The following is a 27,975-nucleotide window of genomic DNA, read 5'->3' on the forward strand; positions in this document are numbered from 1 at the left end:
TGTTTCCTGGTTATTTAAATGTAGGGTTAACTTTTTTATTTTTTCCACAAGAATTCTGCGTGGGTAATTTTGTGTATTTTCTAGAGTGTCACATCAAGAGACGCTTGATGTCATGCTGTCCCACTACTGGGGCTACTGTTTGATCATTTGGTTAAGAGGGTGTCAGCCAGAAACCGCCCCTCGCTAGGTAGGTACATTTTTCCCATTTTAATGAATAAGTCATGTGTTGGGTAATAATTCTGGACTGTTCCCCAACATTTTACCAATGGTTTTAGCAACCCTTGATGATCCAATTTTTTTTACTGGGGAGCCTCAGTGTTTTTTTTCTAATTTATCTGTAATAACCCGTATTATTTGTTGAACTAAATTGTTTAGTGCCTCTCTAAATTCGCATAAGCTATGTAGTCTGCACCTGGTCCACAGGAGGGGCTTAATAATGGTATCAATTTTAAAAAACCATCGCTGCAATTCCTTATGCCCAAACAAACCTGCTTCACAAATCAGGCCCCCAAACTCTTCAGGCCATCAGACCTGACAAAACTGATATCAGGTTATTCAGAACTTCTACTCCACTAAGTGTGCATTCCTCTCCGTAGACGCTCTGAAGCAGAAATACCGCGTGACCATGGAGTGCCATCCGGACCCTGCTGGGAATACTGCGGAACCCTGTGTATGGTATAATCATTCTATAGCCTTCTATATCTAAAAAAACAAAACAAAACAAAACAAAACAAAAACAAAAACAAAAAAACACGAACTCCAAACCATATAGTCCTAAGCCTTTCAGGTAAGGGGCTGTGTGTGGAGCTGTGTTAAAAGGACCACCCATAACACAATAATTTTACAACCCACAGTAGAAATTTCTTCCGAAGGTGGTTGGTACAAACGAGAGGTCACATTTACTGGGCGCTGCAAGCGCAGGACCTCGCGCCCGCCTCACGATGGCGCTGTGGTGCCTCCCCGAGGCTCCTAGCAGAGGGGACCTCGGTAACCCACCCATGCTCCAAGCCTTGGCTGTTGTGTGACCCCCCCCAAACAAGAGACTTGCAACGCGTGCAAAGACCACGTAACTCTGGGCTCAGTTTCTCGTGAGAGGCGTCCTTGGGGTCACGCATAGAAAGCATTGAGCCCAGTGCCTGCTCTGAGCGAGCGCCGGGGTAACTGGGACCGGCAACGGTGTACCAGTGCGAGCAAGGCCTGGCGTTCACGAGTCTCGCTCTGGGATGCCCCAGGTCAATCCCTTGAGGTCTTTTGGGCGATCTAGGGCAGTCGGAAGGAACTGGGGCGGCCCAAGAGGTCATGAGAGAAATGTGTCAGGGTCCCATCCTTACTGGTACTGAACCTAGGATTAATTCGTTTGTCTACAGTTTAGGGGAGCGGCCGGGTTTCTAAAGTAGGGACACATGGGTTGTCGCTGTCGCAGAGAGGGTCCACTCAAGAACAGACCCGGGCTTCTGACACTTTACGCTGGGGACACAGTGCACATGCGAGAGAATCCCTGTGGATGGGCACTTGATCCAGCGTTTCCAACCAGGCCCGGGATCGGAGTCACAGCTAAGCCATTTACAGCACTGGCCAGATGGTGGGAGAGACGTTTCGAATGGCGGAGGCGGCTGCAGGCAGGAGGCCGGGATGAGAAGAAACAAGATTTGGGCGGCTGGCACCAGGCCCACGGCGGAGGCTCTCGGGGAGGTGGACGTCGCCCGGCGGAGGTGGCTGGGGTGGGCATCGGGACCGGGGTGCTAGATCGCAGGGCGCCGGGCGGCAGGTACCCACGTGGGCCAAGTGTAGGCTCTCCAAGGGGCGGGCCCCCGAATCCCGGAGCGCGGGGGCTGCGTCTCCTCCCCGCCGGCCTCGCGGCAGCTGGGCCCTCCCCCGGCCGGCAGCCTCGCGGATCCCGCCCCTGCCTCGCTCCCGCCCGCGGCGGCCGCCCGCCCGGCCGATCTCCCAAGCCGCCGGCCCCCGCGCCCGCCTTCGGCCTTCACCGCCCCCCGCCGAGGACCGACTGCCCAGACCGCGGGTCCCCGGGCTCCCTGGGCGGGGCCGATCCCAGGGAGCCCCCCGACTGCCTCCCAGAGCTGGGTGGGGAAAGGGATCTTAGCCCGCCGCCGCCTCCGAGCGGGCCGCCAGGTGAGCGCCGGGACAGGTAGGGACGCAGGTTGGGACCCGTGTCCCGTCCCCACTCCCAGCTGGGGAGCTCGGGGAAGGACTTCCGCCCTAGACCCTGCCGGGAGGGGCGGGTCCCCGGGAGTCCTGCTTCCCAGCCCCCCTCCCCGGGCCCTGCCGGGGTCCTCGGCTGCGCCAGCCAACTGCGCCCCTTTAAGCCCAGAGTCCCGCAAACGTTTGAAAAGCCCCAGGTGGTATGGAAAGGGCTTTGCTTTTAAAACGGGTCCTCTGACGCCCACGCCTTCCACCCAGTTGCTCCTCAGCGGAGGCCACCCTGGGATAACCCCCCCGCCAAAAAAAAAAAAAAAACAAAAACCCATACCCGATCAACACGTGTACACAGCAGCCAGCGAAAGGCCAGACCACTTTTTACCCGTTCTGGCTTGTCTCTTCTGGCTGGCGGCCCCGTCGCAAAATCGGTGAATCAGAAGTCTCCGAACACCGTTTCTTGATTTAGCAACTTTGTTTTTAGCTGCCGCCGCTCTTCCCAATTTAAATTTTGTTCTTCTAAGTTAACTTTTGCAAGTGTTGAGTAATGGTAACGCTCCGTATCTTGTTCTTTCAATCTCGATCCTTCGACTTCAGATAGCATCTAGTAACTAACAATTTGGAAAGACTGCAGTATTAGGAAACTACTTTTAAAACAAGTAATTTTTTAAGTGCCCCGGTACGACACAAGAACAAAAGACGAATGAGGCAGACAAAGCTTTCCATCAAACACAGCCCTTGAAACAGCAGCCCCGGCCCCACAGTCAGTTGAAATTTTATGTAATTACATGACTTTTCAGAAATGGCAAAAGTAACTTGTGATCTGTGGTGCGTCTTTTTAAACCTTCGCTCTTTTTAATTCCTCCGGGAGTTACTTTCAGATCTTTAAAGCAAATTCTGGGATGATTTCTTACTTTGTCAACTTTTAGACAATGTCCAGTAATCCCTTACTAAAAATAGGTGGAGACATCTTTCCTAGTGTCCAAGTTTCCCTCCTCCCTGGATAATCACACTTTCCTTGTTGTTTCTCTATTGGCTGCTTTTGTTACATCAAAACAAACAAACAAACAAACAAAAAACCCCAAAAACACCTTTTAAACATGTTCCTTGGTCCATTAAATATTTATAGGATCTGTTGACTCCCCATTTTGTGAGGCCTGGCTGAGGAATCTGCTTTAATAATATTTTAATAGAGTTTTTATATTTATTTAAAAACTAATCCAATCAAGTCATATATGTGGTTCACAAATGAAATAGAAATGAGTCTACCTTTTTTTTTCCCTGTTATAGAAGCACTATCTCTTTAAGAAAATGGAAGGGGAGGGTCGTGTTTTAGACTAAAAGGGATTGAGGAGACGTGACACCACCCCCAGGAGTGTGTGTCTCCAGTTTTGTAAGAAACCGCTACAAAAGACCTTCTTGAGACAATGGGGGAAGTTGTTCATGGACTGAATGTTAGATAGCAGAATGAAATGGTGTTGAGTGGTAGTGTAGACCTATAGTGCCCCCTTATTCTTTCTATTTAAAAATTTTTTTAATTTAGATTCAATTTAGTTAACATATAGTGTATTACTAGTTTCAGGGGTAGAATTTAGTGATTTGTTGGTTGCATAAACCCCCAGTGCTCATTACCCCTTATTCTTTTTTTCTTTAAGATTTTTTATTTATGTATTTGACAAAGAGAGAGAGAGCACAAATAGAGCGGCAGGCAGAGGCAGAGGGAGCAGACTCCCGCTGAGCGGGCAGCCGAGGCAGAACTCCATCCAGGACCCTGGGATCATGACCTGAGCAGAAGGCAGACACTTAACCTACTGAGCCACCCAGGCGTCCCTACCTCTTATTCTTTCTTAGAGGATGCACGTTGAAGTATCTAAGAATTCATCAAAGGACAGAAAGCAAATATGGCAAAACATGGGACATACATTCTACCATTCTTTCAACTTTTCCATGTGATGAAACTTTTGTGGTAAAATTTGGGGAAAATAAAGTAAGACAAGGTAGAAACTAAGAAGGGGATCAAGGCAGACCGACGGCAGCAGGAACTCTGGAGTCCTCCACACCCAGGTTCACATCCCAGCTCTGCCGCTTGCATGTCGGGTGACCTTGGGTCCATGGCTCCGCTTCTCCGAGCCTCAGTTTCCCCAGCTGAAAAATGGTACCTCCCTCATGGAGCTGTTTGTGAGACTTCTGTGAGGTTTTGTGAAGGCCTCCCCACGTGTGTTGAGCAGTTGTGGGCAGCTAACCACGGCTGTTAGTTTGTGAAGGGTTTTTCTCAACTACTATAGTGTGCTATGCTAACATCATAACCACAGTCGGGCCCTTCCTTCTACTCTTTTTTCCCTAGAGATAGATTTTTTTTTTTTATGTAAGCTCCACGCCCAACGCAGGACTTGAACTCACAACCCTGAGATCAAGACCTGAGATCAAGAGTCCATGCTCTACCTACTGAGCCACCCAGGCGCCCCGAGGTAGAGGTGGAACTTGGCATTTTCTTTTTCCCTTTTAAAATTCACCCAATGGCTCTGATCTTGCCATTGGCCATTTTTTGCCCTGCTGTGTTTGGTCCTGACTTCCTAGGCACGGGTCCCCTGAGCCCCCATTCCTGTAGTTGGGTTTCAGTGATGGCATGATTCTGAAGGGCGGTGAGGTGCGCTCTCCAATCCCACGGCTGGACTTGATCTACAAACATAGTAACTAACATGTCCGGGGCCGGGCCTTGATCGCGCTTAATTTTCCCATAACCACAAGGAGGTGGGAATTATTAGACGTCCCCAGTGTGTGATCTAAAACTTTGGCGCCCAGATGTTAGACTTTCTGAATGTGAGGCAAGTCATGGGGAACCCATTCTGAACATTACAGAAGCCCCCGCCTCCCTTCCCCGGTGGGGCTGGGGAGCACCGTGTAGTGAAACACGCTGGTGTTTTCTTCAGTGAAATGCATGTTCGTACTCGGTGGAATAATCGAATCTCCCATCAGTTTGACCCAGTGCTGCCCCAAATGGATCTGGGAAAGACTTCGGTTTTCAGAGCTTTTGGATTTAGGGACTGGAGAGAGGGATTGGGTACCTGCACATTTCTCATTTTACGGAGAGGAAATTCCACTCAGAGAGGGAAGGCTACTTCTTCAAGGTCATGAACAAGAGTTTGGGGTGGGGCTGAGCCAGGGCTGACTGACCATAGAGAACCTGCAACGTTCCCCTCTCCCCAGTGCCCTGCCCCGTGGCCTATCACCAGCAATTCCCAAAAGCAATGTCCCTTGCTCGCCTTGTGATGCCTTCTCTCCCAGAAATATCACTGCTGCCTCCTGGGAATGAGACGATGCACAGAAAGAATTTTCCAGAGTGCCTCGCACAAAGAAAGCACTCAGCAAATGTGAATTGTAATTTGTGCTAAGATGAAATGAGACCATTTCCTTCTTGGGTCCAATAGCGTCAGTGGTGTTTATCGATAGCATTAATATTTTTTGAATTATGAAATAGAACATCCATCCAGACAGGAAAGTGTAGAAAACAGATGCACGGTTTAACAAAGAATTGTGAAATATGTAACCAGGGCCCAGGTCCACTGCAAGGACATTTGTCAGCCCCCAGAAGTTTCCCCCAGTGCATCTTGTTAATACCCCTCTCCCTCCCGCGGGGGAACCACCACCCTGATTTTTATGATCCTCATTTTCCTATTTTGCTCTTCTTTCTATGGTTTTAGTACCTGTGTGTACATCTATAAACAATATTTGATTCGTTTAGCCTGTTTGCGAAGTATCTAAGAGTAGCACCGTTGGTGTTGAGTAGATAATTTACCACCCAAGCCAGGAAAGTTTGGAAGCAATAGGGGTGGCTAATTACCCTAATCACCCCGGACGATGTTCGCTGTAGATTGGGGCTACCCCCAGGCAACTCCGGCTGCTGGTTGTCCTGGGGCTCTCACCCCAAATGGAGCTTTGGAGGGTGTTCCGTGTCGTTGGGGTTGCTTGTCCTTAACTCCCATTCATTGCTACGTAGCGTACCATTCTGCGACTCCTTTAATTTACTTATACATCCTACAGTGGTTGGGCATCTGGGTCCTTTCCAGACCGGAGCTATTAGAAACAGCCGCGTCATGAATATTCTAGTATGTGTTTACTGGCTCTGGCATCAAATTGTTGGATCATGGGACAGGCACACTTTCAACTTCATTGAAAAATGCCCATCTAGTTTCCACAGTGGCTAGACCCATTTATACTCCCATCAGGACTGTAGGTGAGTTCTCGCTGATAGCATTTTGAGTAGATTATGGTGATGGTTTGCACTGATTGGTTGGTTGGTTGGTTGGTTTAAAAAATATATATATTCTTTATTACACATGATGTTCATTGCATTTAAGTTAAAATATACCAAAAGCCAAAGGAAATTTACCACTCCATGACCCAGAGGGCACTTGGGTCACGGAGGGGAATAATAATGAAATGACAAGAGAAATAGAGTGAGGAACTGTATATATTCCCCTGCTTCACCCCTCCACCAATTTTTAAACACTGTCTGTTTTAAAGATCATTTGCGATTGATCATTTGTAACTTCAGATTTTAGGCTTCACTTCTATTTTTTTATTCTGGCAACTTTTGATTCCCAGGATGGGAAGTAGGTGAGCCAAGCATCTGGGTCTCCCCTTCCCCCCTCACCTTCGTTTCCCATCTTTTGTTACTTGTACATTTATTTTCACAGTGTCAAGGTTGATAACATCTACAGTCTGTTCTGTTACCATATTTAAGTCTTATAGGCTTTCACTGTCGAGTTTCCAGGGTTTTTGTGACAGCTTTAGTGAGATGTAATTTACATACCGTAAAAGTCAGCCCTTTAAAGCGTACAATTCAGTGATTTTTAGTGAATTTACAGGGCTGTGCAGCCATCACCAGTTTTAAAGCATTTCTGTCACCTCCAAGATATCCCCTGTGCCTGTTTGTGGTCACCTCCCTGTTCCCAAGCCCAGCCCCAGGCGACTACTAATTTTTTGTACCTTTAGATGTATCATTTTTGAACATTTCATATAAATACATCATACAATATGTGGCTTTTTGGGTCAAGCTTTTTTCACTTAGCATGGTGTTCGGGGGTTCATTCATATTCTCAAATATACCAATACTCCATTCTTCTTATTGCTGAACAGTGATCCATTGTATGGATAGACCATATTTTGTTTACTCATTCACCAGTTGATGGACATTTGGATTGTTTCCAAATAGATAACGCTCCTATGAACGTTTGTAATCAAGTCTTTGCGTGGACGTGTGTTTTTTGTTTCTCCTGGGTAGACAGTCTAGTGGTGGAATTGCTGGATTTCATGGAAAGCTTATGTTTTAACTTTTTTTTTTTTTAATGTTCGCCTTTTAAAGAAACTGCCCGACTGTTTTCCAAAGCGGTTGTACCATTTTACATTCCCACCAGCAACATGTGGCGGTTCTGGTTTCTCCAGGTACTCGCCAATCTTTTGAACAATAGCCATTTCTGGTGGGCATGAGATGGTGTCTCACTGGGATTTTAATTTGCATTTCTCAATGACTAATGATGTTGAGCATCTTTTCATGTGCTTGTTAGTCATATGTATATCTTCTTTGGCAAAATGTCTCTTTGAATTTTTTGTCTATTTTTAAATTGGTTTGTTTGTCTTACTGTTGAATGTTAAGTGTTCTTTATATATTCTGGATATGAGTCCTTTATCAGATATATGATTTGGAGGTATATTCTGCCCATCAGTAGCTTCTCTTTTCATTTTCTCAATGGTGTCTTTTGAAGTGCAAAAGTTTTCAATTTTGGTGATATTTTATTAGTCAATTTTTTCCTTATATGGATCACACTTTCGGTGTTATAGCTAAGGAGTGTTTGCTTGACCCAAGATCATGAGATTTTTCTCCTATTTCCTGCTAAAAAATGCTATGGTTTTAACCCTTACAATTCAGGCGTATGGCTTAGTTTGAGTTGATATTTGTATATGTATGAGGTAAAGGCCTAAACTCATCTTTTTTGCATGCAGATTTCCTATCACCGTGTGTTGGGAAGACAGCCTTTATGCTAAGAGACCAGATCTTAAATATTCTCACCACAAAAAAGAAATGATAATTAAGTGACGCGATTAGAGGTGTTAGCTAATGCTAAAGTGGTAATCACACTGCAATATATAAATGTATCAAATCAACACATACACCTTAAATTTGCACAATGTTAAATGTCAGGTATATATACATAGATACAATCTTTCTCTTCTGAAAACCAATAAACAGGTCTATTTAAGGAGAATGCCCCTAGCCTCCAGGTCAAATGGATTCTTTCTTCTTGCACTTTGTCAAATGGATGTAACATGGATACAGTTAGTGTATATCATATTTGGACCATGACTTTCTTAAGCAGTTTTTTGTTGTTCCTGCAGTTTGTCATAGCTTTAATTTTTCCCTTTTTTAAAAGATTTATTTTTTTTAAGTAATCTCTATACCTAACATGGGGCTCAAACTCATAACCCCAAGATCAAGAGTCGCATGCTCTACTGCCTGAGCCGGCCAGGTGCCCCTTTAATTTTTCCCTTTTGAGAAAAATTTTCTAACTTACCCAATCTATTTTTGGGATTTTTTTCCTTCTAGAAGACATTCTTCCTTTTATGATATCCTGTTCTTACTGTTTTGAATATCTCCTCTGATCTAAGTGTACCCAGGGCCAGCTACATAATTTGCAAGGCCCAATGCAAAACGCATATGCGGGCCCTTTGTTTAAAAATAATTGAAAGTGGGGCGCGTGGGTGTCGCAGTCTTTAAGCGCCTGCCTTCGGCTCAGGGCGTGATCCCGGTGTTCTGGGATCGAGCCCCACATCAGGCTCCTCCGCTAGGAGCCTGCTTCTTCCTCTCCCACTCCACTTGCTTGTGTTCCCTCTCTTGGTGGCTGTCTCTCTCTGTCAAATAAATAAATAAAATCTTTAAAAAAATAAAAAAATAAAAATAAAAATAATTGAAAGTATCTCACTGGTAACAGCAGAGCATTACAACACGCATGGAGCCCCTGCAGCACAGGACCATGTGTGACTGTGCCGGTCACATCCTCATAAAGCCTAAAGCCAGCCTTGTGTACTAATTTCCTTATGTGTTCCTTTGGCCCTCTGAATTGCTCTTTTTCCACTGGGGTCAGTCAGTTCACTATAGTTCTGCCCGTTTACTTTAATACTTCTCTTTCAGGCTGTGAGTTTTCTTCAAGCATCTGGTGATCCTTGCTTATCCAGTCACATTTTCAGACAAACAAGGGGCTGGGTGACTTTTTCAAAGTAGCTAGTATGATGGGGCACCTGGCTGGCTCAGGTGGTAAAGCACGTGACTCGATCCTGGGGTCATAAGTTCGAGCTCCACATTGGATGTAGAGATTACTTAACAAAATGCGATTTTTTAAAAAAAGTAACTGGTATGAAATTTGGGGCTGTTTTATTTTTATTTTCTTTTTAAGATTTTATTTATTTATTCGACAGAGATAGAGACAGCCAGCGAGAGAGGGAACACAAGCAGGGGGAGTGGGAGAGGAAGAAGCAGGCTCATAACAGAGGAGCCTGATGTGGGGCTCAATCCCGCAACGCCGGGATCACGCCCTGAGCCGAAGGCAGACGCTTAACCGCTGTGCTACCCAGGCGCCCCTGGGGCTGTTTTAAATATAGTCCTGCTTTCCCACTGGCTTCTTTGTCCAGTTGAAGGGATGACTGAGAACTCTGAGTTTTGAGACAACATTTATTAGTGTTAGCACGGGAGAAGCCAGTCTTTGCTTGGAGCTCACTCCCAGATGCCAGAATGGGAAAGGCTATGCTCAGGGACACCAGCAGCCTGGGCACGTCCCAGAGGCTTCATCCAGTTCCTTTAGAGGACAGTCATCCTGTACGGTTCTGTTTTTCTTGTGTGTGAACGTTGGGCAGCCTGAGATTTGTGTGGGAAAACATGAAGGAGGGAGGAGAGGGTGCAGGGAGCCCCTAGGCACAGTTTTGTTCAAAGATGGACTAACCTCTGTCCTCACTTTCCCACTCCTGATCTGCATGCCTACCCCACCCTGGGCGCGCCCCCCCCTTTGGACCCTTGACTGTGGGTCCCTCTGGAGGTCCTTGAGGCTCCCTTGTCCCGACTTTGAATTCAATGCTAGCCCCAACACTTCTGGCTGCTTTCTGTCTTCCTTAAATCTAGTGACATTTCTTTTTTGTTGATGGGCTCCCTTCCGTTCACCTTGCTTTTTCATGCCTTTGCAGTCCCTAGAGAGGATGCCCCTTGAGAGGGAGATCAGATCGCCCAGATTCCAATCCCCACTCCACTTCTGACTGCTGTGCGACCTTATGTGAGTCATTTTGCCTCCCTGGGCCTCGGTTTCCTTATGGTGTGGAGATCAGCTGGGATAGTACAGAAGTCCCAAAATGACCACACGCATTCCGTTCCCAGGTCTGCAGATCTGTCTTATCTGGCCCATGCTGTGCTTTCATTTTTCTTCTTTTATGCATTGCTAACATTGAAAAATTAGGTGATTCCTCACAAAAACTGTGATTTCCAGTTTCTTTTGAGAAACCAGAAGATGTGGCCAAAGTGGGCCCATCTTCCTACTTGGCGGTAAATTTGCCAGAGCGAGTACTGGCCCAGCCTTCAGGCTGGTGCACCCTCTGGTTTGCCAGCCTCTGCTCCTCCCTGTTTTCTTCCACCCGGAGGCCTCATTTAGGGTACTGCCCGGCTGTCGGAGGCATTTGAACTTGGTATTCCTGGGATCCTAGTTACAGAGCACCTAGCATAGGACACTATGTCACTATTATGAGGCCAGCCAGGGGCAGCAGCATGAGTGGAGGCTCAAATCCAGCCCTTGTTCAGATTGCCAGGCTCTGCTACCCCAGGGTTGCATTCACCCTGAAGGGATGCCTTTTTAAAAAAATCTACCCAGGACTGGGGCACCTGGGTGGCTCAGTCGGTTGAGCGCCAGACTCTTGGTTTAGGCTCAGGGTCACGATCTCGGGGTCCTGAGATCAAGCCTTGCATCCAGCTCCTTGCCCAGCGGGGAGTCTGCTTCTCCCTCTCCTAGGGCCCCTCCCCCTGCTGACACTTTGCACGCTGCCTCTCTGTCTCTCTGAAATAAATAAATTTTTTAAAAAATCTACCCAAGACTAATAAAAGCTAGTATAGGCCCTGGTTATCAGTAGCTCGGTCTGCCTTCCTGAAGGGGAAGCCATACTCCATCTTGGAACATGCAAACAATTCTAAAGAGCAAAGAATTTTGATCTTGTCTTACTGCCGATTCTTCTGTAACCCGTATGTTGCAGCTTAGAAACCACAGCAGCTCCACAGTTCAAGAGCACAGGCTTAAAATTAATAAGGGAAAATGTCCGGTAGAGGGAACACTCACGAAGGCATGATGAACAAGCCATTCTGTCAAAAATTTAAAAGACGGTTGACAGTAGCAGGTGCCAGCAGCGGCAGCTCTCTTCCATTGTTGATGGGAATGCAAATGGCACAAGTGTGCTGGAAAACATTATTGCATGTTTTCTTGTAAAGTGAAATATACACTTACTCCACGATCCAAGAATTTCACTCCTAGGTAGTTTAGTTACTCACAAAAAATGAAAACCTGTGTCCACACAAACACTTGTACATGAATGTTCATTGCAGCTTTATTATTTTTTTTAGATTTTATTTATTTATTTGCCAGAGAGAGAAAGAGAGAGCACAACCAAGGGGAGCAGTAGGGAGAGGGAGAAGCAGGCTCCCTGCTGAGCCGAGACCCCAACGTGGGGCTGGATCCCAGGACCCTGGGATCATGACCTGAGCTGAATGAAGGCAGATGCTTAACCGACTGAGCCACCCAGGCGCCCCAACAGCTTTATTCGTAGTACCCCAAGCAGGAAACAACCCAGTGTCCATGGTGAGTGGAGAGACAGCTTGTGGTTTACATGTTCAATGGAATATAACTCACCAATAAAAAGAATCGACCTCCTGATTGATACGTGCAACAGTGTGCGTGGATCACGCAGATGTTACCCTGAAGGGAAGAAGACACGAGGAGGCTTTACTGTATGTATCAGAGTCCAGTCAGGAGACTGAAACCACACAGTAATTTGGAGGGAGAATGTTTACTATACAGAATTATTAATTATAGCAGGGAAATAGCTACTAAGAAATAGAGAACCCTAAAGAATACAGAGATAGGAGACATACGGAGTAGTGACTACCTCTAAGATCCAAGATCGAAACCTTGAGAAAGATGACAGTCCCAGCCCCTGATCTCATTTGAGCACTCTTGGAGGAGGCTCACAAAGGGCAAAGGAGTCCCTTTGATGCTGTACCTTGAACTGGATGGAAATTCACCTTCTGGAACTGGCCAGAAGTCCATCCTCTGGGAAGCTGGGGAAGGCAATTCACAAGGAAGGGTCTCACTCCAGGCACTAGGAGGCTGCCTGAGGTGGGTGGCAGGGCAAGGTGCTGGCTGCGGGTGCTGCTGACTGCCGGGCAGTGGAGAGGCCTGCACACTGCAGGAGTGGGGCCTGGAGAAGCTGCCCGCCCTGGGAGCCAAGCCTGAAAGCTGGAACCCAAAAAAAGGCTTCTTCCTGTAACGTTCCTCTGGCTCCCTCTACTGGAGAAACTCAACATGTCAGCGGGCACAGGAAAATGATTTAAATGGCCAAACTCCGCAGTTTGGCAACTTGGAGCTGTAAGGCAGTCGATTGATAACTGGCACGTTATATGATTCCATTTATTCTAGGAAAGAATGATTACAGTGACAGAAAGCAGATTAGCGGTGGTCCTGGGATGGAAGTGAGTCGGGGGGGTGGGGGTACTGGGAAGGGGTAAACTTTTTGGAGTGAAATGCTCCATATCCGGATTGTGGTGACGGTTACACGGTCGTGTACAGTTATAATTGTATACTGTATAACTGTGTACAGTTATAACATCATACACTTGAAATGTGTGCATCGTATTGGATGTAAATTATACATCAATGAAGGTTCTTTTTTAAAGGAACCGATCCTGGGAAACGCAGGGCTCATGTACACATATAAATAGAAAGACATGCACACATGTGCACGAACACAGCCCAGATGCATCCCGAATCCCCCACTGAGACGGCCTAGCCCACACTGTGGTGCATATCTTTCCGTGAGGTATTATGGGAAGTAGTTATTGGCACTGGCTTGGTGTGTGGCCCACTTCCTCTCTCTAAGGAGTTCACGTTCAGCGAGGGTGCCGTGGGGAGTTGGCGAAGTTTAAAGGGGGCGGTGAGGGGCACCCCGGTGGCTCAGCCATTAAGTGTCTGCCTTCGGCTCAGGTCATGATCCCAGGGTCCTGGGATCGAGCTCTGCATCGGGCTCCCTGCTCTGCGGGGAGCCTGCTTCTCCCTCTCCCACTCCCCCTGCCTGTGTTCCCTCTCTCGATGTCTCTCTATGTCATATAAATAAAAAAAATCTTTAAAAAAATAAAAAATAAAGGGGGAGGTGAGGGTCACATGCACCCACTCCCTTCTCCCATTCCCTCCCTCGCCAGGGGAATCTGCAGAGGCATCTCACCTTAAATCTAATGCTTTCAGGTTATCAAATCCTCATCCTTAGAACAAAAATTTATTCGTTGCTTCCTTACCAGTGGGTCTTCTTCCTTGAGTCCTGAGCATGGCGTAGGGATATCACAGCAACTCTATCAGAAGTAGAAGCAGTAGTTATCCCCATATTACAGGCAAGGAAACTGAGGCTGAGCCAGAGGTCAGCAGCCTACCTACATGATGCCCAAGAAGAGGCAGAATCAGGATTTGAACCCAGATCATCTGCCTCCGGTGGGAGCTCCTGATCACCACCTGTCCTGCTGGGAGCAGCAGTCCCAGGTCCGGAAAACCCTCAGAGGCTCCTTGCCCTCCACGGATGGGTCCTAATAGGGTTTACAGATACTGAATCTTCGACAGTTGGGTCATTTCTCTCCCTGAGACCATATAATGAAAATTTTCAAGCATACAGGAAAGTTTAAATAATTATACAGAGAATAAACACTAACTCTTAGAGAGACAGTGACAATACCCACATATTTTTTAGCCCGATCCTGAAGTATCACTCCTCATAGTAATAGTTTGTTCAGACTTCCGCGTTCATAAAACAAAACAAGTTAGTGAAATGACATTTCAAGTACAAAAGGGTATAAATATCACAGCAAGTAAAAACATAGGCTGATAAATATATGAGTTACCCATAAGTTAGTCTAGTAGACTATTACCTGATAAAATCAATAAAAGTGTTTTTTGAATAAACTAAAAACTGCTAAAATTAATAAAGATGAAAACCCATACAAATTAAGTCATAAAATCAATAAAGTCAAAGCATCGTATAAAATGAAGACCATTTAATGAATCAGGAAACTTGACGATGCCATTCTACTGTTTGGTCTGTGTCAGAAGTGTGCTGTAGCTGGAGAGACCGTATGGAGAGAGAGGAAAGCCTGCGGGCAGAGCCCCAGCTGTGCAGCCCCCCAGCCAGGCGCTGGGCGTGGGACCCAGTACGCCCTCAGATGACCCGGCCCCACCACTGCCTGATGCCAAGTGCTCAGGAGCCCCTGAGAACTGCTGACCTGTGCCCGGGCAATTCCCAGAGCCAGAAAAAAATAATAATCATAAAATAATGGTTATTGTGAGTGTACTCCAGCAAACACACCATGTCAATGATGTCATCACTGAGTCATGGAGGTATTTGGGGGCAAAATTTTCCAGTCTCTATAAAAAGGTCTCTGGCCCTACACAATTTGAGGAACTGCTGAGGAGAGAGATAAGCCAGCTCACTCACTTCCAGGGGTGCCTTTATTTTGAGAAGTGCCATATTTTGTTTGAGAGCTCTGGGGAGAGGTTTTTGGACACATTCTTTGTTTCTTTCCGTGGACTCCCATCTCTTTTTTTATTGTTACTGTTTCTACTAAATCTTTTACAGAAAGTACCTAAACTCTCCAGCCTGATGAATATTTATGAGTAAATACACACCTATAGCCAGCCACAGATCAGGAAACAGAAATAGAATGCTTTCTAAATGACTATACCTTGGTCCGGTTAGAATTTTTTTTTAATAGTTTTTTTTTCTTAAGATTTTTTTTTTTTTTAGAGAAAACACGGGAGGGGGGAGAGGCCGAGGGTGAGGGAGAAGCAGACTCCCCACTGAGCAGGGAGCCCGACCCAGGGTTTGATCCCAAGACCTGGGATCATGCCCTGAGCTGAAGGCAGATGCTTAACCAACTGAGCCACCCAGGAGCCCCCTAGGATAGTAAATTTTACCACCAAAAAAAAGGGGGGGGGAGAAAAAGAAAGAATTAGCCTCATGGAACAGGCAACAAATAAAAATAAATTTAAAATAATAATAAACCAGTAGTCAGTACTTAAAAACAGCATGATTTTAAAAACAAACAAAAAATATCAAAGAAACGCGCTGTTCCTGAATTACATTTACTGCGCTCAAAGGAGATAAATACGTTTCATAGGCAGGAAGTGGGTAGTCAGGATTTGAACCCAGATGGGTCTGGGTCTGCAGTCAGGGCAGCCACTGTTTCTCATCCGGGCCTCTTTTGGGATTTGGGGCAGGACGGTTCCTTGTAGAAGGTACCCAGCCCACGCAATGCGGGTCACGGAGCATCGTCCGCGTTAGCTAGTGCTGAGTAACAGACTACTCAAAACACAGCGACCTAAAACAATAACCTTGATGTTATTATTTCATGGCTCTGGGGATTGGCTGAGCTCAGATACGCAGTTTTTAGGGGCTCGCTTACAGCGCCGTCTGACTGTGACTGGGGGTGGGTCATCGGAAGGCTTATCCCCCACCCCACCCCCAATGTCTAGCACCTGGAATGAGTCTCGAACAGCCGGGGCTCCCCAGGCATTTCTCTGCCTTCTTTGGGTCTCTTCAGGGCAGCCTAACTTCAGTGGTGACTCGGGCCGTGGTGTGTGGGGTGTGCGGCTTGCTCAGGTTTCTGAGAGCACATTGTGGGCAGCTCTCCAGCTCCATGGTTCGGGGACTTGACGTTGGTAGCTTGCCATCAGTCACGGTAGGTGTATTTACCCAGACGTCAGCAAACGCTAAGAACCCAGATTCTTTTTCTCTCCTAGAGAGCTAGTTGTTAAACATTTAGCGGCACTCCACCGAGCTCAGGGCTCCCAAGGCACACATCCCAAGAGAGTCGGGCGGTGACTGTATCTTCTTTTATGACCCAGCCTTCGAAATCCCTTAGCAATGTCACATCTGTGGTGCTCTGAAAGTTGAAGTGGTCACAAAGGTCTGCTGGTGTCAGGGAGAGGGGTGTGGACTCCAGTTCTGAATGGAGGGTGGTCAAGTCCTAGCAGAGCATGTCAGAGAGCCTATCTTATTATAGCCATTGTGGTCTGAGTAGCATCGTGGGTCCTGGAAGCTGCATACCATTAGCGTCCCCCAGTCACTGCGCCAGCCAATAACATAAGCGCCCCCCCAAACACACACAGTCCCAAACACTCTGACAGCAGAGCATTGTCGTGCCTTACGTGTCCCATACTGACCCAGCCAGTGGTTGGCATTCAGCCGTGTGGACATGGTGGCCATGAGGCTCCTTATGGCCCTCAGCAGAGCACCCCAAACAAGGGTTTTGTATACTCGGGGCTCATAAGGTGCATCCCTTGAAGGTCCTTGCTCCTTGGTGAAGCCTGTCTGCCCTCATTTTGCGAGGGGGCCGCCCCAGCTCCAGAGATCCCTTGTTTGCCAGTGACCAGCTCAGTCAAGCCTGGGAACCACACTCTGGTGAGTTTCATGTCCGTGACAGGCAAACTGGTGGACTTGCTATCAAATGGCAGCTAATTATTAATGCAATAAGAACCACTTGGGGAAAAAAATCACACCCTGTCTCTTAAAGCCTGCCTTATAACTCTGTATCAGGGTAAAGGGGGTGTTCCACATTTTGCCATGTCCATGGCTCACTAGCCTGATAAAGCCTCCCTCCTTCCTTCCTTCCTTCCCTCCTTCCCCTCTTTTTCTTTCTTTCTTTAGATTTATTTATTTATTTATTTATTTGAGAGAGAGAGCAAAAGCGGGAGGGGCAGAGGGAGAGAGAATATCAAGCAGACTCCATGCTGAGGACGGAGCCTGACACAGAGCTCGATCTCACAACCCTGAGATCATGACCTGAGCCGAAACCAAGAGTCAGATGCTTAACTGACTGCGCCACCCAGGCGCCCCTTAACAAAACCTTAATCAACTTATTTAAAAATAATAACAGCTGTCATGAGTTGGGGGCACTTACAGACATTAGACAACATAACAAGCATTAGATCATTGAAGTCTCTTAACCCAGGGCAACCTCCCGTGATCGTTTTGCCTATTAAACAAGATGATGGGATTTCATGAAATGACCCAGCCCCAGTTCTTGGCACAGTGGCTTCATAAGGGCCCAATAAATGTCACTAGACGAAAAAATTGTAGCTAAATGGCTGTTCATCATTCTTTTATGATGTGTAATGATAATAGCAACTAACATAATTTAGTGTTCAATATTAATTGAATATCACTCTTATTTCTGAGATACCAGCAAGTTTTCTTTTTCTTTTTTTTTTTTAAAGATTTTATTTATTTATTTGACAGAGATAGAGACAGCCAGAGAGAGGGAACACAAGCAGGGGGAGTGGGAGGAAGAAGCAGGCTTCCAGCAGAGGAGCCTGATGTGGGGCTCGGATCCCATAACGCCGGGATCACGCCCTGAGCCGAAGGCAGACGCTTAACCGCTGTGCCACCCAGGCGCCCCGAGCAAGTTTTCTTAAGTGCTTTACAAATATTAACCCATTCCATCCTTAAAACGAACCCGTGCAGCACGCACTGTTAACATCCTCGTTCTCAGAGCACGAGAGATTAAGGGACATGCCCTTGGTCACAGAACTAGCTAGAGGCAGGGCTAGAACTTGAACCCAGGCTGGCAGGATCCAGCCACGAGGCATTCATCTCGAGGCTCTTCCGCCCTGATGGGGAAGATGAAATGAGTTTCTCACTAGGTCTGAGCCCAATCACTGAGTTCTCATTAAATAAAGGTGTTTCACCTTCCTGTGCCTCAGTTTCCTCATCTGTGGAGTGGGTTTCTGATGTGATGATTCGTTGGTTTGTTCACTTAACATCTCCTCATTGTACGCTTACTGTGTGTCGGGCACTGGTGTGGACACTGGTATCCGGGATGCAAAAGGAGCTACAGATCTGCCCTTGTGGTGAAGAAGGTATTAAGTAGGGGCACCTGGCGGGCTCAGTTTGTAGAGCGTTCGACTCTTGATCTTGGGGTCGTGAGTTTGAGCCCAATGTTGGGTGTAGGGATGACTTTAAAATAAAATCTTAAAAAAAAAAGGTCTTAAGTAAATTACATATACTTATGTGTGTGGTATGTTAAGAGGTGATAAGAGCTTTAGAGAAGTATACGGTAAGGCAAAGGGACGGGGGAGTAGGTGGTGGTCATGAGGCCCTGAAATAGGGTGGCCAAGGATGGTCTCATGGAGAAGCTAAAATTTGAGCAAAGACTTGAAGTGTGGAGGTGAGCATAGAAATCCTCTGGATCCAGGTGGAAGGAAGAGCCTGTGCAAAGGGCCTGAGGTGTGGAGGCTCATTTGGCTGGGCAGAGTGGGTGAGGGGGAGCTGAGGGCAAGCAGGTGATGGGGGCAGACTGTGTGGGGCCTTGTGGGCCACAGTGAGGACTCTGACTTTATCCAGAGTGAGGCGGAGCCCTGGGCGGGGGGGGGGGGTTCTGAGCAAGACAGGGACAGGGCCTGACTCAGGGGCTCATACCCGACCTGGCTACTAGTGAGGAACAGACAACTGGGGAAAGAAGCAGAGAGACAGTGATGGGCCAGGTGGGAGTGTATGAATGGCGAGATCCCCAAGGGAGTGAGCGGTGATGGAGAATACGGAAGGTTTAACCACCAGTCTCTGACGCTGCCACATCCGACTGGATGAACAGCCAGAGATGCACTAGGAGCCACTAAGCGAATGGGAGGCGTCCAGAGGGTGTGGTGGCTTGGAGCCAAGTGAAGAGGCAGTAACCCTCAGTGTCAGTGTTAGTGTCAAAGTGAGGACTGAACCCTGCCTTTGACTTAGCACCAAAGGGGTCATTGGTGACCTTGACATTTCAGAGCAGGGGCAGGGGGGCAAAGCCTGATTAGAGAAGGTTTAAGAGAGAACAGAAGGAGAAAATTCGGAGGCAGAGACTGGTGACAACTTTTTTGAGAAGTTTTACTGTAAAGAGGGCCAAAGAAATGGGGCCAGAGCTGGAAGAGGAGGTGAAGTCAAAAGAGTGGGTTTGTTTTCAGACAAGAGGGATGACACTGTGTGGGCTGCTGAGAATGATCGAGTGCAGAGGGGGAATCCAAGTCGCAGCAGACAGCAAGAACTGTGAGCCTGTGACCTGCAGTGGGCAGAAGGGGTGCGAGCAGGTCACACAGAGGGCTGATGTTTGCAGGGCAGTCACTGTGGGAAAGCACAGAGGCCACAGGGCAGGTAGGTGGTAGACAGGGTGGTGGGTACCTGTGAAAGTTCACTTCTCATCGCTTGTAATCTTTTCTGCAAAATAAGCAGCAGAGGGAGAATGAAGTGGTGGAAGGAGGTGTGAGGAGCTAGGGGCTGGGAGAGAAGGTGTGAAAGAGTTATCTAGAGAGGAGTCTGTGGATAACGAATGTTATCTGATTGCCAGGCAGCATTCCCGGCTTGAGGGTCAAGTTCACAATCTGGAAGTGAGACCAGCCGGTGGAGTTGTGTGTTCTTCAGCCACCTTAAACTGGGTACAGCCACAGGATAGGTGGAGGGCTGGATTGAACCAGTGTCACGTGTTAGGGGAAGCCAGAGACAAGGATATGGGCAAAGAATGTTTTTAATGGTTTTCTAAGCAACTTAAGCTGGATAAGGAAGAAATGAGGACTTGAGGGGATGAGGGGCGTGAAAAGGAGGTAGACACAAAGGATGGGGGTTCACAGTGGCCTGGAAGGATTGTGGGGGTGGGGCACTAGAAGGAAAGAGCTGGAGAGAAAAGGGGTGAGGAGTGGCGAGTGAGCTCCCTGAGATCGAGGTTCTGAAGAGTCTGTGGTTACTGACACAAAGTCTAGGTGTGACCATGGAAGGGAGAGGCTGAGAGGAGAGCAGGTCAGGGGCAGAGAGGCAGGTGGCCGAAGGAAGGATCATCTACCTGGATGTGGAAATCACCAGGAATGTTGAGAAGAGCAGCCTGAGTGGCAGGGAGCCTGGAGCTAAAATCATGAAGTGAGTAGTGATCTGGGTGATGCACAGGCAGGGTAGTGAACCATCTACCCTGACGACACCGGAATCATAGCTGGGGAGTTTGGGGGAAGAGGGAAGAATGGTCTGGAGGCAGCACCAAGGAGCAAGATTTACCAACTTGGAAGGGCCCTCGAGGGGAGCTGGGTTTTGGTTAGAGCAAGGTGACAAGAATGTTCAGTGAAGAGATTGAGGAAATAGATTTTGCTGGAGACAGTTCATGAGTTCCAAAGGCCCGAGGGGTTGGGGCAGGTCGGCGTACGGGGGTGGAGACGGTTCCCTCCTCGGTTGTTTTCTTCTGTGCTCATGGTCATACATGTGAACTGCTTAGCCTGACACCAGCCAGATACCGAACCTGTGGTCAGCAGTTCTGCGGGAGTCCTGGTCAGACCAGGGCCCCTTTGCTCGAGGGGGAAAGATGAGAAGCCAATTGCCCTCAGAGCCAACTGGCAGTAACTAGGTGTCGGGTTTTCACAGGCGGTGGCAGTCCTCCGGCCCTCCACTGGAGCCGGTGGGGTCATGGTCAAGTCGCAGGGACCTTGCGTCCTGGGAGAGGGGAGGGAGGCCAAACTGCCCTTATCTGCTGACCCCTCTCAACCCGCAGGTCTCCGGCGGCCGGCCGGAGATGGGAGCCCGGCCCTCTCGGCGACGGCTGCCCGCGGACCCGCCCCTAGCCTTGGACGCGCTGCCCCCGGAGCTGCTGGTGCAGGTGTTGAGCCACGTGCCCCCGCGCGCGCTGGTGACGCGCTGTCGCGCAGTGTGCCGCGCCTGGCGCGACGTGGTGGACGGGCCCACCGTGTGGCTGCTGCAGCTGGCCCGCGACCGCAGCGCCGAGGGCCGCGCACTCTACGCGGTGGCCCAGCGCTGCCCGCCCAACAGCGAGGACGAGGAGTTCCCGCTCTGCGCCCTGGCGCGCTACTGCCTGCGCGCGCCCCTCGGCCGAAACCTCATCTTCAACTCCTGCGGAGAGCGTGCGTGCCGGGGGCGGGGCCGGGTAGACCGAAGCGTGGTGTGGGATGGGAGGCCGGGCCGGACAGAGTGGGCGTGACCGGGATGCATGCAGCGGGGCGGGGCCAGGGCAGGGAGCCAGGAAGACGTGGCCGAGGGAAGAAGCTCTTGGGAAACTTTCCGGGAGGGTCTGGGAAAGAGATAGACTGGGTGGGAGGGGCCAGGTGCTGTGGGCTGTAGGGGGAGACGAAGTGGATGGGAGACCAAGCGCTGGACGAGCCAAGGGCCGGGGCAGGAATGATGCAAGCCGGGACCGCAGCCGACTCAGTGAGCGGGGCTAAGGAGGGAGGAGCCAGGGGGCTGGGGAAAAGCTGATTGGGTGCTGGCGGGGGCGGAGCTTGCATAGAACTTTGAAGCCGCCCAGAGAGCCTGTGGGGGGAGGGGAATTGAGCCAGTTGGCGGGGCCAAGGCGGAGGAGGCAGAAGGCTATGGTAGGAGAGGGTGGGGCCATGATGGCACGAGCCCGGGGCGGGGCCAGGGAGAAGCCGAGTAGATTGAGGCGCAGAAGGGAGACGCGGCTGGGAGGCGGGGCCAGGGTTGAAGAAACCGGGGGTGGAGCGCGGGGGGGAGGAGTTGGTGGGCGGGGCAAGCTTGGTAGTGGCGGGCTGTCTGCTGGGCAAGCAGCCCGTGAATCCTTCTTCTTCAACCCTGTTGTATCCCACAGAGGGCTTCAGAGGCTGGGAGGTGGAGCATGGCGGGAATGGCTGGGCCGTGGAAAAGAACCTAACACTGGTGCCGGGGGCTCCTTCCCAGACCTGCTTCGTGACTTCTTTCCAGTGAGTGGCCCTTGATCCCTGGGGCAAGGGCCCCGGGGAGGGAGAAGGACCCTAACCCTCCGTCCTCATCCTCACCCTCACTCGCCTTCACCCTCTCCTTCCCGTATTTAGTCAGTCAAATAGTTGCCAGATATTTGTTGAGGGCCTACCAGGTACCAGGCACTGTTTTAAATGCCAGACGTACAGGGAAAATTCAGAAAGGGGGAATTCAGAAAGGGGGTGCAGGAGACATGAAACACATAAATAGTAAAATAATGATGACAACAAAACAACAAACTGTTAGAGGACTTAGTCGATGCCAGATGCTTTACATATAACTGTTTGAATCCTGGCAACAACCCTGCGACATAGATAGCATTATCTCCACTCGATAATAAGAAACAGGCACAAAGGGAAGCTAACACCTAATACATGGTAGAGCTGGGATTTGAACCCAGGTAATCTGGCTCCAGAGCTTGTGATTGTGATAAATTCTATGAAGACATTAGAACAGCTGACTGATTGATTGATTCTCTTTATTCTCACACCCATTGTCCTCGCTCCCTGCCCCCATGTTCAAGCATTCTCCTGTGGCATAATCCAACTTTCTAGTAGTTGCCAGTATATTAAGGGTGAAGTGAAGTCTCACTGATCTTTTAATTTGCATGTTTTGATTTACTAATCATTAAGCATCTCTTCGTGTGCTTGTTTGCTTTTTGGATTACCTCTTTTGGAAATTGCCTATTCATATTTTCTATTAGGATTGCTGTCTCATTCTTGTTGCTATACAAGAATTCCTTGTGTATTTTAGATGTTAGCCCCTTGTCCATCCTGGACGATCTCCCACTCTACCGTCTGTATTGACTGTGTCCATGGTGTTCTTTGTCGTTATTTTCATATGATCAAATTCTCCTCTTTTCTGCTTTGGAGTCTGTTTTTGAAATTCTGCATGAAAAATCCTTCCCCACCCTTAGATCCTAACAGTATTCTCTCATAATCTCTTCCAGTAACTTCACAGTTTTATCCTTCACATTTAGATCTTTAATCCACCTTTGAATGTGGTGTGCTGCTTCAATCACTTACGAAGTTTCTATATATACCTTGGTCCATCCCAGAGCCCTCTGTTCTCTTCCACTGGCCAACTCATCAGCTCTTCCACCAGGACTAGACTATTTCTATTATGATGGCATATTCAAACCAGGGGAGAAGGACCGTTTACAAAGGTGTAGGCAGACCACAAGGGATGCTACATGAACCCCAGGTTAGGAACAGTGAGGGAAAGGGTCATTGCTGGCCCAAGGCCTGACAAGGATAAGGGGAGGAAGCAGTTCCTGAACCATAAAACAGGGAAGGAGGAGAGGACCCCTGGAGCTGTGCCCTTTCATGGAGAGACACAGCAGGCCCACGCTGATCCCTTGGAAGGGAGCCGGGAGGCTAAATAACCGGATTGTACTCTCCTCTCGCCCTTCCCTCTCCTGCTAGTGCTTCCCATTGGCTGACCCAGCAGGAAGGGGAGGGTAAGGGAGACCTGTCCATACAGGCAGTACAACCTTAGCCCTTGGGGCTCTGCACTTTATTTAGGAGGCCCCAGGATTCCCTGCTCCGTGTGGGCCTCCATTTGTACCCGTGTTCCTGTCCCCACAAATGCTAGGGACATGCAGGTCAGCCTCCTAGAGCCCAGAGCCTGGTGGAGGATGGTGGAGGGGAAGGGAGAGGCCAGTGGGAATGCCCAGCCCACCATACATCTTGTCCAGTAGAGCAAGCCCCGAGGGGCTACTTCAGATAGGGTTGTCAGGGGTGGGGGCTTCTTGGAGGAGGTGATTTCTGGGCTGTGGCTTTCTGCCGCATCCCTTCACCATCTCCCCTTCCCAGATGGTGCTTCAAGAGGCAGCTTGTAGACTTGGTGATGGAGGGGGTGTGGCAGGAGCTGCTGGACAGCGCCCAGATCGAGATCTGTGTGGCCGATTGGTGAGTAAAGAATGGCAACCCTCCCCGAGCACCATCAGGGCTGGCAGCTCTGCTGCACCAAGGGTTCCTCCGTGCCCCCATCAACCCCCTGGCCTGGCCACGGCTACTGTGTGCCCTTCATGGTGAGGCTGAGGGGGGAGGGGATGCTCTCACAGTTGCGGAGGTTGGGAGGGGCAGAGCCTTGATGAGCCCAGAAGACCACCCCCCACCGCACCCTTCCCTGTCCCCTTTCAGCAGACCCCAGGGCTGTTGACATGGGGGCCATGGACTGGCTTGATCTGAAACAAGGCACCCCATCTCACCCAGTCCACCCTCATCGCCCACACTCAGCACAGACCCTAAGGGCTTGTGGACACCCAAGTCTTCAGGAAGGCTCGGAGCCCTGTGCCCTGAGAACTGAGACTCAGAGGGGTAGAGTTGGCACTGGGCACTGGTTCCGCAGCACCCAGTTCCTTCAAAAGCACTGGGGCTCTTCCTTCACGCTCTTGTCCCTCCACACAAAGTCTGGCTCCTCCCCCGGGGCTCTGGCTCCTCCCCCAAAATACCCAGGCTCCTCTTCTCACAGGTTGTAGTTCCTCCCTGAACACCATACTCCTCCCCCTCCACGCACGCACATCCAAGGCAAAGCCCCTAGAATCCACCCCGAGAGCACCCAGGCTCCTCCGTGCAAATTCCCAGGCCCTGACTTTTCCATATGGAGTGTGAGGTGGGTGAGACCCTCATCAAAGTGCAGGGAGGCTTAGCCCTCAGCCTCCCTCTCCCCACCCCCGCGACCCGGCCGGTGGCCGGGGCATCAAGGCTCACCACCACCTGGCAGGTGGGGTGCCCGAGAGAACTGTGGCTGCATCTACCGGCTCCGGGTCCGCCTCCTGGACATGTACGAAAACGAAGTGGTCAAGTTCTCGGCCTCACCCAACCCGGTCCTTCAGTGGACGGAGAGAGGCTGCCGACAGGTGGGTCCAGACTGCCCTCCGGACCACCCCTGACCTAAGCAAAGACACACCCCACTTCCCACCCTCTCAGATTCCCTTCTCAGCCCTCATCACGGCTGGAGGTCTCTAACAATAACTGCTAACAATCCCTGAGCCCTTACTTCGCCCCGGGCGCTCTTCCAAGAGTTTTGCCAACTAATTCATTTCATTAGCAGACCAACTACTGTGTGCTGGGCACTTCTCTAGGTGCTTGGGATGCAGTGGTAAATCAAAGTCCTTGCCTCTATCCCCACTCTAGATTCGAGGAAACTGAGGCATGCAAGGTTAAGGGACTGACCTCAAGTCACATTAAAGGAGGTGGGGCTCCGTTCACACCCAGGCTGGCTCCCAAGCTGTGCTGTGAGTCACCGCGCCTGTTATCAGTGTAACCTTTGTGGGGCGCCTGTGTGGCTCAGTCAGTTAAGCGTCTGACTCTTGTTTTCAGCTTGGGTCATGATGTCAGGGTCATGAGATTGAGCCTGCTCAGGATTCTCTCCTTCTGCCCCCCTCCCCACCCCTCCAGCTTGGGCACGCTCTTAAAAAAAAAAAAAAAAAAAAAAAAAAAAACGTTTGAGGAGGCCTTCTTGTTTCCTCTCCTGATCTCCTCCTCCCCACCCCTCCCTCCCCACTTAACACACATCCGGAAAAATCCCATTTAAAAGTGAATCAGATCACAAGTCTCCCCTACTTGTAACCCTCCTAGGGCTACACCTCAGAGGAAAAGCCCAAGTTGTATCATGCAGCTATAAAAAGGGATTAAGTATGGATCCATGCTACAACATGGGTGGACCCTGGCGATGGCATGCTAAGTGAAAAGAGGCCAGGCACAAAAGGCTACACTGTGGGATTGCATGTATAGGAAATGTCCAGAATAAGCAAAGACATAGAGAGAGAAAGGAGATAGATGCATGGTTGCCAAGGCTAGGGGGAGGGAGGAATTGGAAGTGACAGCTAATGGATATGAGGCTTTTTTCTGGGGTGATGGAAATGTTCCAGAATTAGATAGTTGGTCATAATTGCATAACATTGTGAATACAATACACTAAAAACCACGAAATTGTACAGTTTTAGATGGTGCATTTTGTTAGGTGAATATTATCTCAATTTAAAAAAAAATTTGCAAAGCGTTAGGAAAAACCAGAGCCAAAGACTTTCCATGGCCCACAAGACCCCACGTGATGCGCCCTTTACCTCCCTGACACCACCTCCTGTTCTCTCTGCTCCAGGCACACTTCTACCTCAGGGCCTTTGTGCTGACTGGTCCTCTGTTTTGGTTTTTTAAGGGAGAAAGTTGTTCGTTTTTTAAAGATTTTATTTATTCATCAGAGTGAGCATAAGCAGGGGGAGGGGCAGAGGGAGAAGCAGGCTCCCCGGCCAAGCAGAGCCTGGCATGGGGCTCAATCCCAGGACCCTGGCCAGCATCATGACCTGAGCCGAAGGCAGGCGCTTAAGCGACTGAGCCACCCAGGCGTCCCAGGACTGTTCCTCTGTTTGGAATACTCTTCGTCCTGATCCCCACATGGCTCACTCCCCTCCTTCAGGTGTCTGCTCAAATGTAGTCTTAGTGGTGCCTTTGCTCACTGACTGTACAACCCCACCCCCCTGCCCCCTACTCCCAGCTGTCTTCAGTGTCTGAGTCCCCTACTAGATTGTCAGCCTCATCTGGGCAGGGCCTTTTTGCTTTTTTCGCTGCTGTACTCTTTCTTAGCTGTCACTTCCAGTGCCTAAAGCAGGGCCTGGTACCTCGCTGGTCTTGGGGAATGCCCGTTGAGGAGGTGGAGGAAGGGAAGGGCCGCCAGGTCCTCACCCTCCCACTCTCTTTCCCCACGCAGGTGTCTCATGTCTTCACCAACTTTGGCAAGGGCATCCGCTACGTGTCTTTTGAGCAGTATGGGAGGGACACGCGTTCCTGGGTGGGGCACTATGGCGCCCTGGTGACCCACTCCAGTGTGAGGGTCAGGATCCGCCTGTCCTAGCCAGCCAGGCTGATCCAGCCTTCTAGAATGTACTGCCATCTGCCGAACATCATCAGTGAAGGGCAGTTTTGCAGCTGGGAACCCAGCCGGGAGCCAGCGGACAGTGGGGGTCCCATGTGGCCCATCCCTGGCGGCCCTCTGGTGAACCCCACTTGCTGCTGCTTCAACATGGTGGCCCACGTGCTGTGCAAGAAACCAGGGATCCAACCAGGCTGCTCGCAACTTCCCCAGCTTCCCAGGTGGGGAAGTTACTCAAAGAGTAACTCAAGAGATGTTTACTTTGCTTGCAAATTGTTTTCTTACACGTGTGGATGTCAGTTGGTGGACTGAGTCAAAAAACAAAGGCCAAACCAGGATTTGTAACAGTAGGGGAAAGCCGCTGACAACCCGGGACAGTGACTCCCGTCCACATGTTTGTGGGGTAAGCCAATTGCTGGCAGGGAGCAGAGGTTAGGTGGGGCAGTCTCTCCTTGAGGTCACCAACAAGGGCATCAAAGGGAACCCTTTCTGTGGTCTTGGGGGCCTCTGGGATTCAGCTGTGGGGCCTGTGTGACCTCCTCCTGCACCACCCATCAGCACCTGCCCCTTTGGGCCTGGCTGGTGCCATTTCTTTCCGAATTCCAAGTTCCTGGTGATCCTCAAACCATGTCCCTGCCCCCCCTCCTGCCCCTACCTCAGGGGCAGCTCCCCTTCCGCTGGGCAACAGACTCCTTTCCTCCACTCTCTTGCATTCAGGCTCCAAGAGCAAGGCGCACCACGAGGGAAAGCGCTTTTGTCTGCCTCCCTAGCGTCTCCCGCCATTTCCCTGGCTGGGCACAATAAACTAGCTCAATAAAATCGGTGCTAAATGTGAAACAATGGGGGACTTTTGTCTGTAATCAATGCGCTGTCTGCCCCCGCCCTGATCCT

General features: G+C 49.5%; 1 protein-coding gene across 4 annotated transcripts; it reads left to right on the forward strand.

The window, feature by feature from the left end:
* The first annotated feature begins 1,865 nt into the window (after window positions 1-1,865).
* On the forward strand, window positions 1,866-27,921 carry FBXO17 (F-box protein 17). 4 transcript variants are annotated; one of them, XM_034638934.1, is made up of 7 exons: window positions 1,867-2,130; window positions 16,779-16,893; window positions 20,993-21,359; window positions 22,061-22,172; window positions 24,024-24,119; window positions 24,937-25,072; window positions 26,923-27,921. In XM_034638934.1, exons 3-7 carry the CDS (start codon window positions 21,014-21,016, stop codon window positions 27,064-27,066), a joined length of 834 nt encoding a protein of 277 aa, XP_034494825.1. In that variant the 5' UTR covers window positions 1,867-2,130; window positions 16,779-16,893; window positions 20,993-21,013; the 3' UTR covers window positions 27,067-27,921. The 4 variants fall into 4 exon arrangements, with proteins under 4 accessions (XP_034494826.1, XP_034494825.1, XP_034494824.1 ...); XM_034638935.1 differs by lacking the exons at window positions 16,779-16,893; window positions 26,923-27,921 and adding an exon at window positions 25,350-26,442 and having other exon boundaries at window positions 1,866-2,130; XM_034638933.1 differs by lacking the exon at window positions 16,779-16,893 and having other exon boundaries at window positions 1,867-2,146.
* The last annotated feature ends 54 nt before the right edge of the window (window positions 27,922-27,975 follow it).

The sequence above is a fragment of the Ailuropoda melanoleuca genome, chromosome 12 (assembly GCF_002007445.2).
Source record: "Ailuropoda melanoleuca isolate Jingjing chromosome 12, ASM200744v2, whole genome shotgun sequence".
NCBI classification, from domain to species: Eukaryota; Metazoa; Chordata; class Mammalia; order Carnivora; family Ursidae; genus Ailuropoda; species Ailuropoda melanoleuca.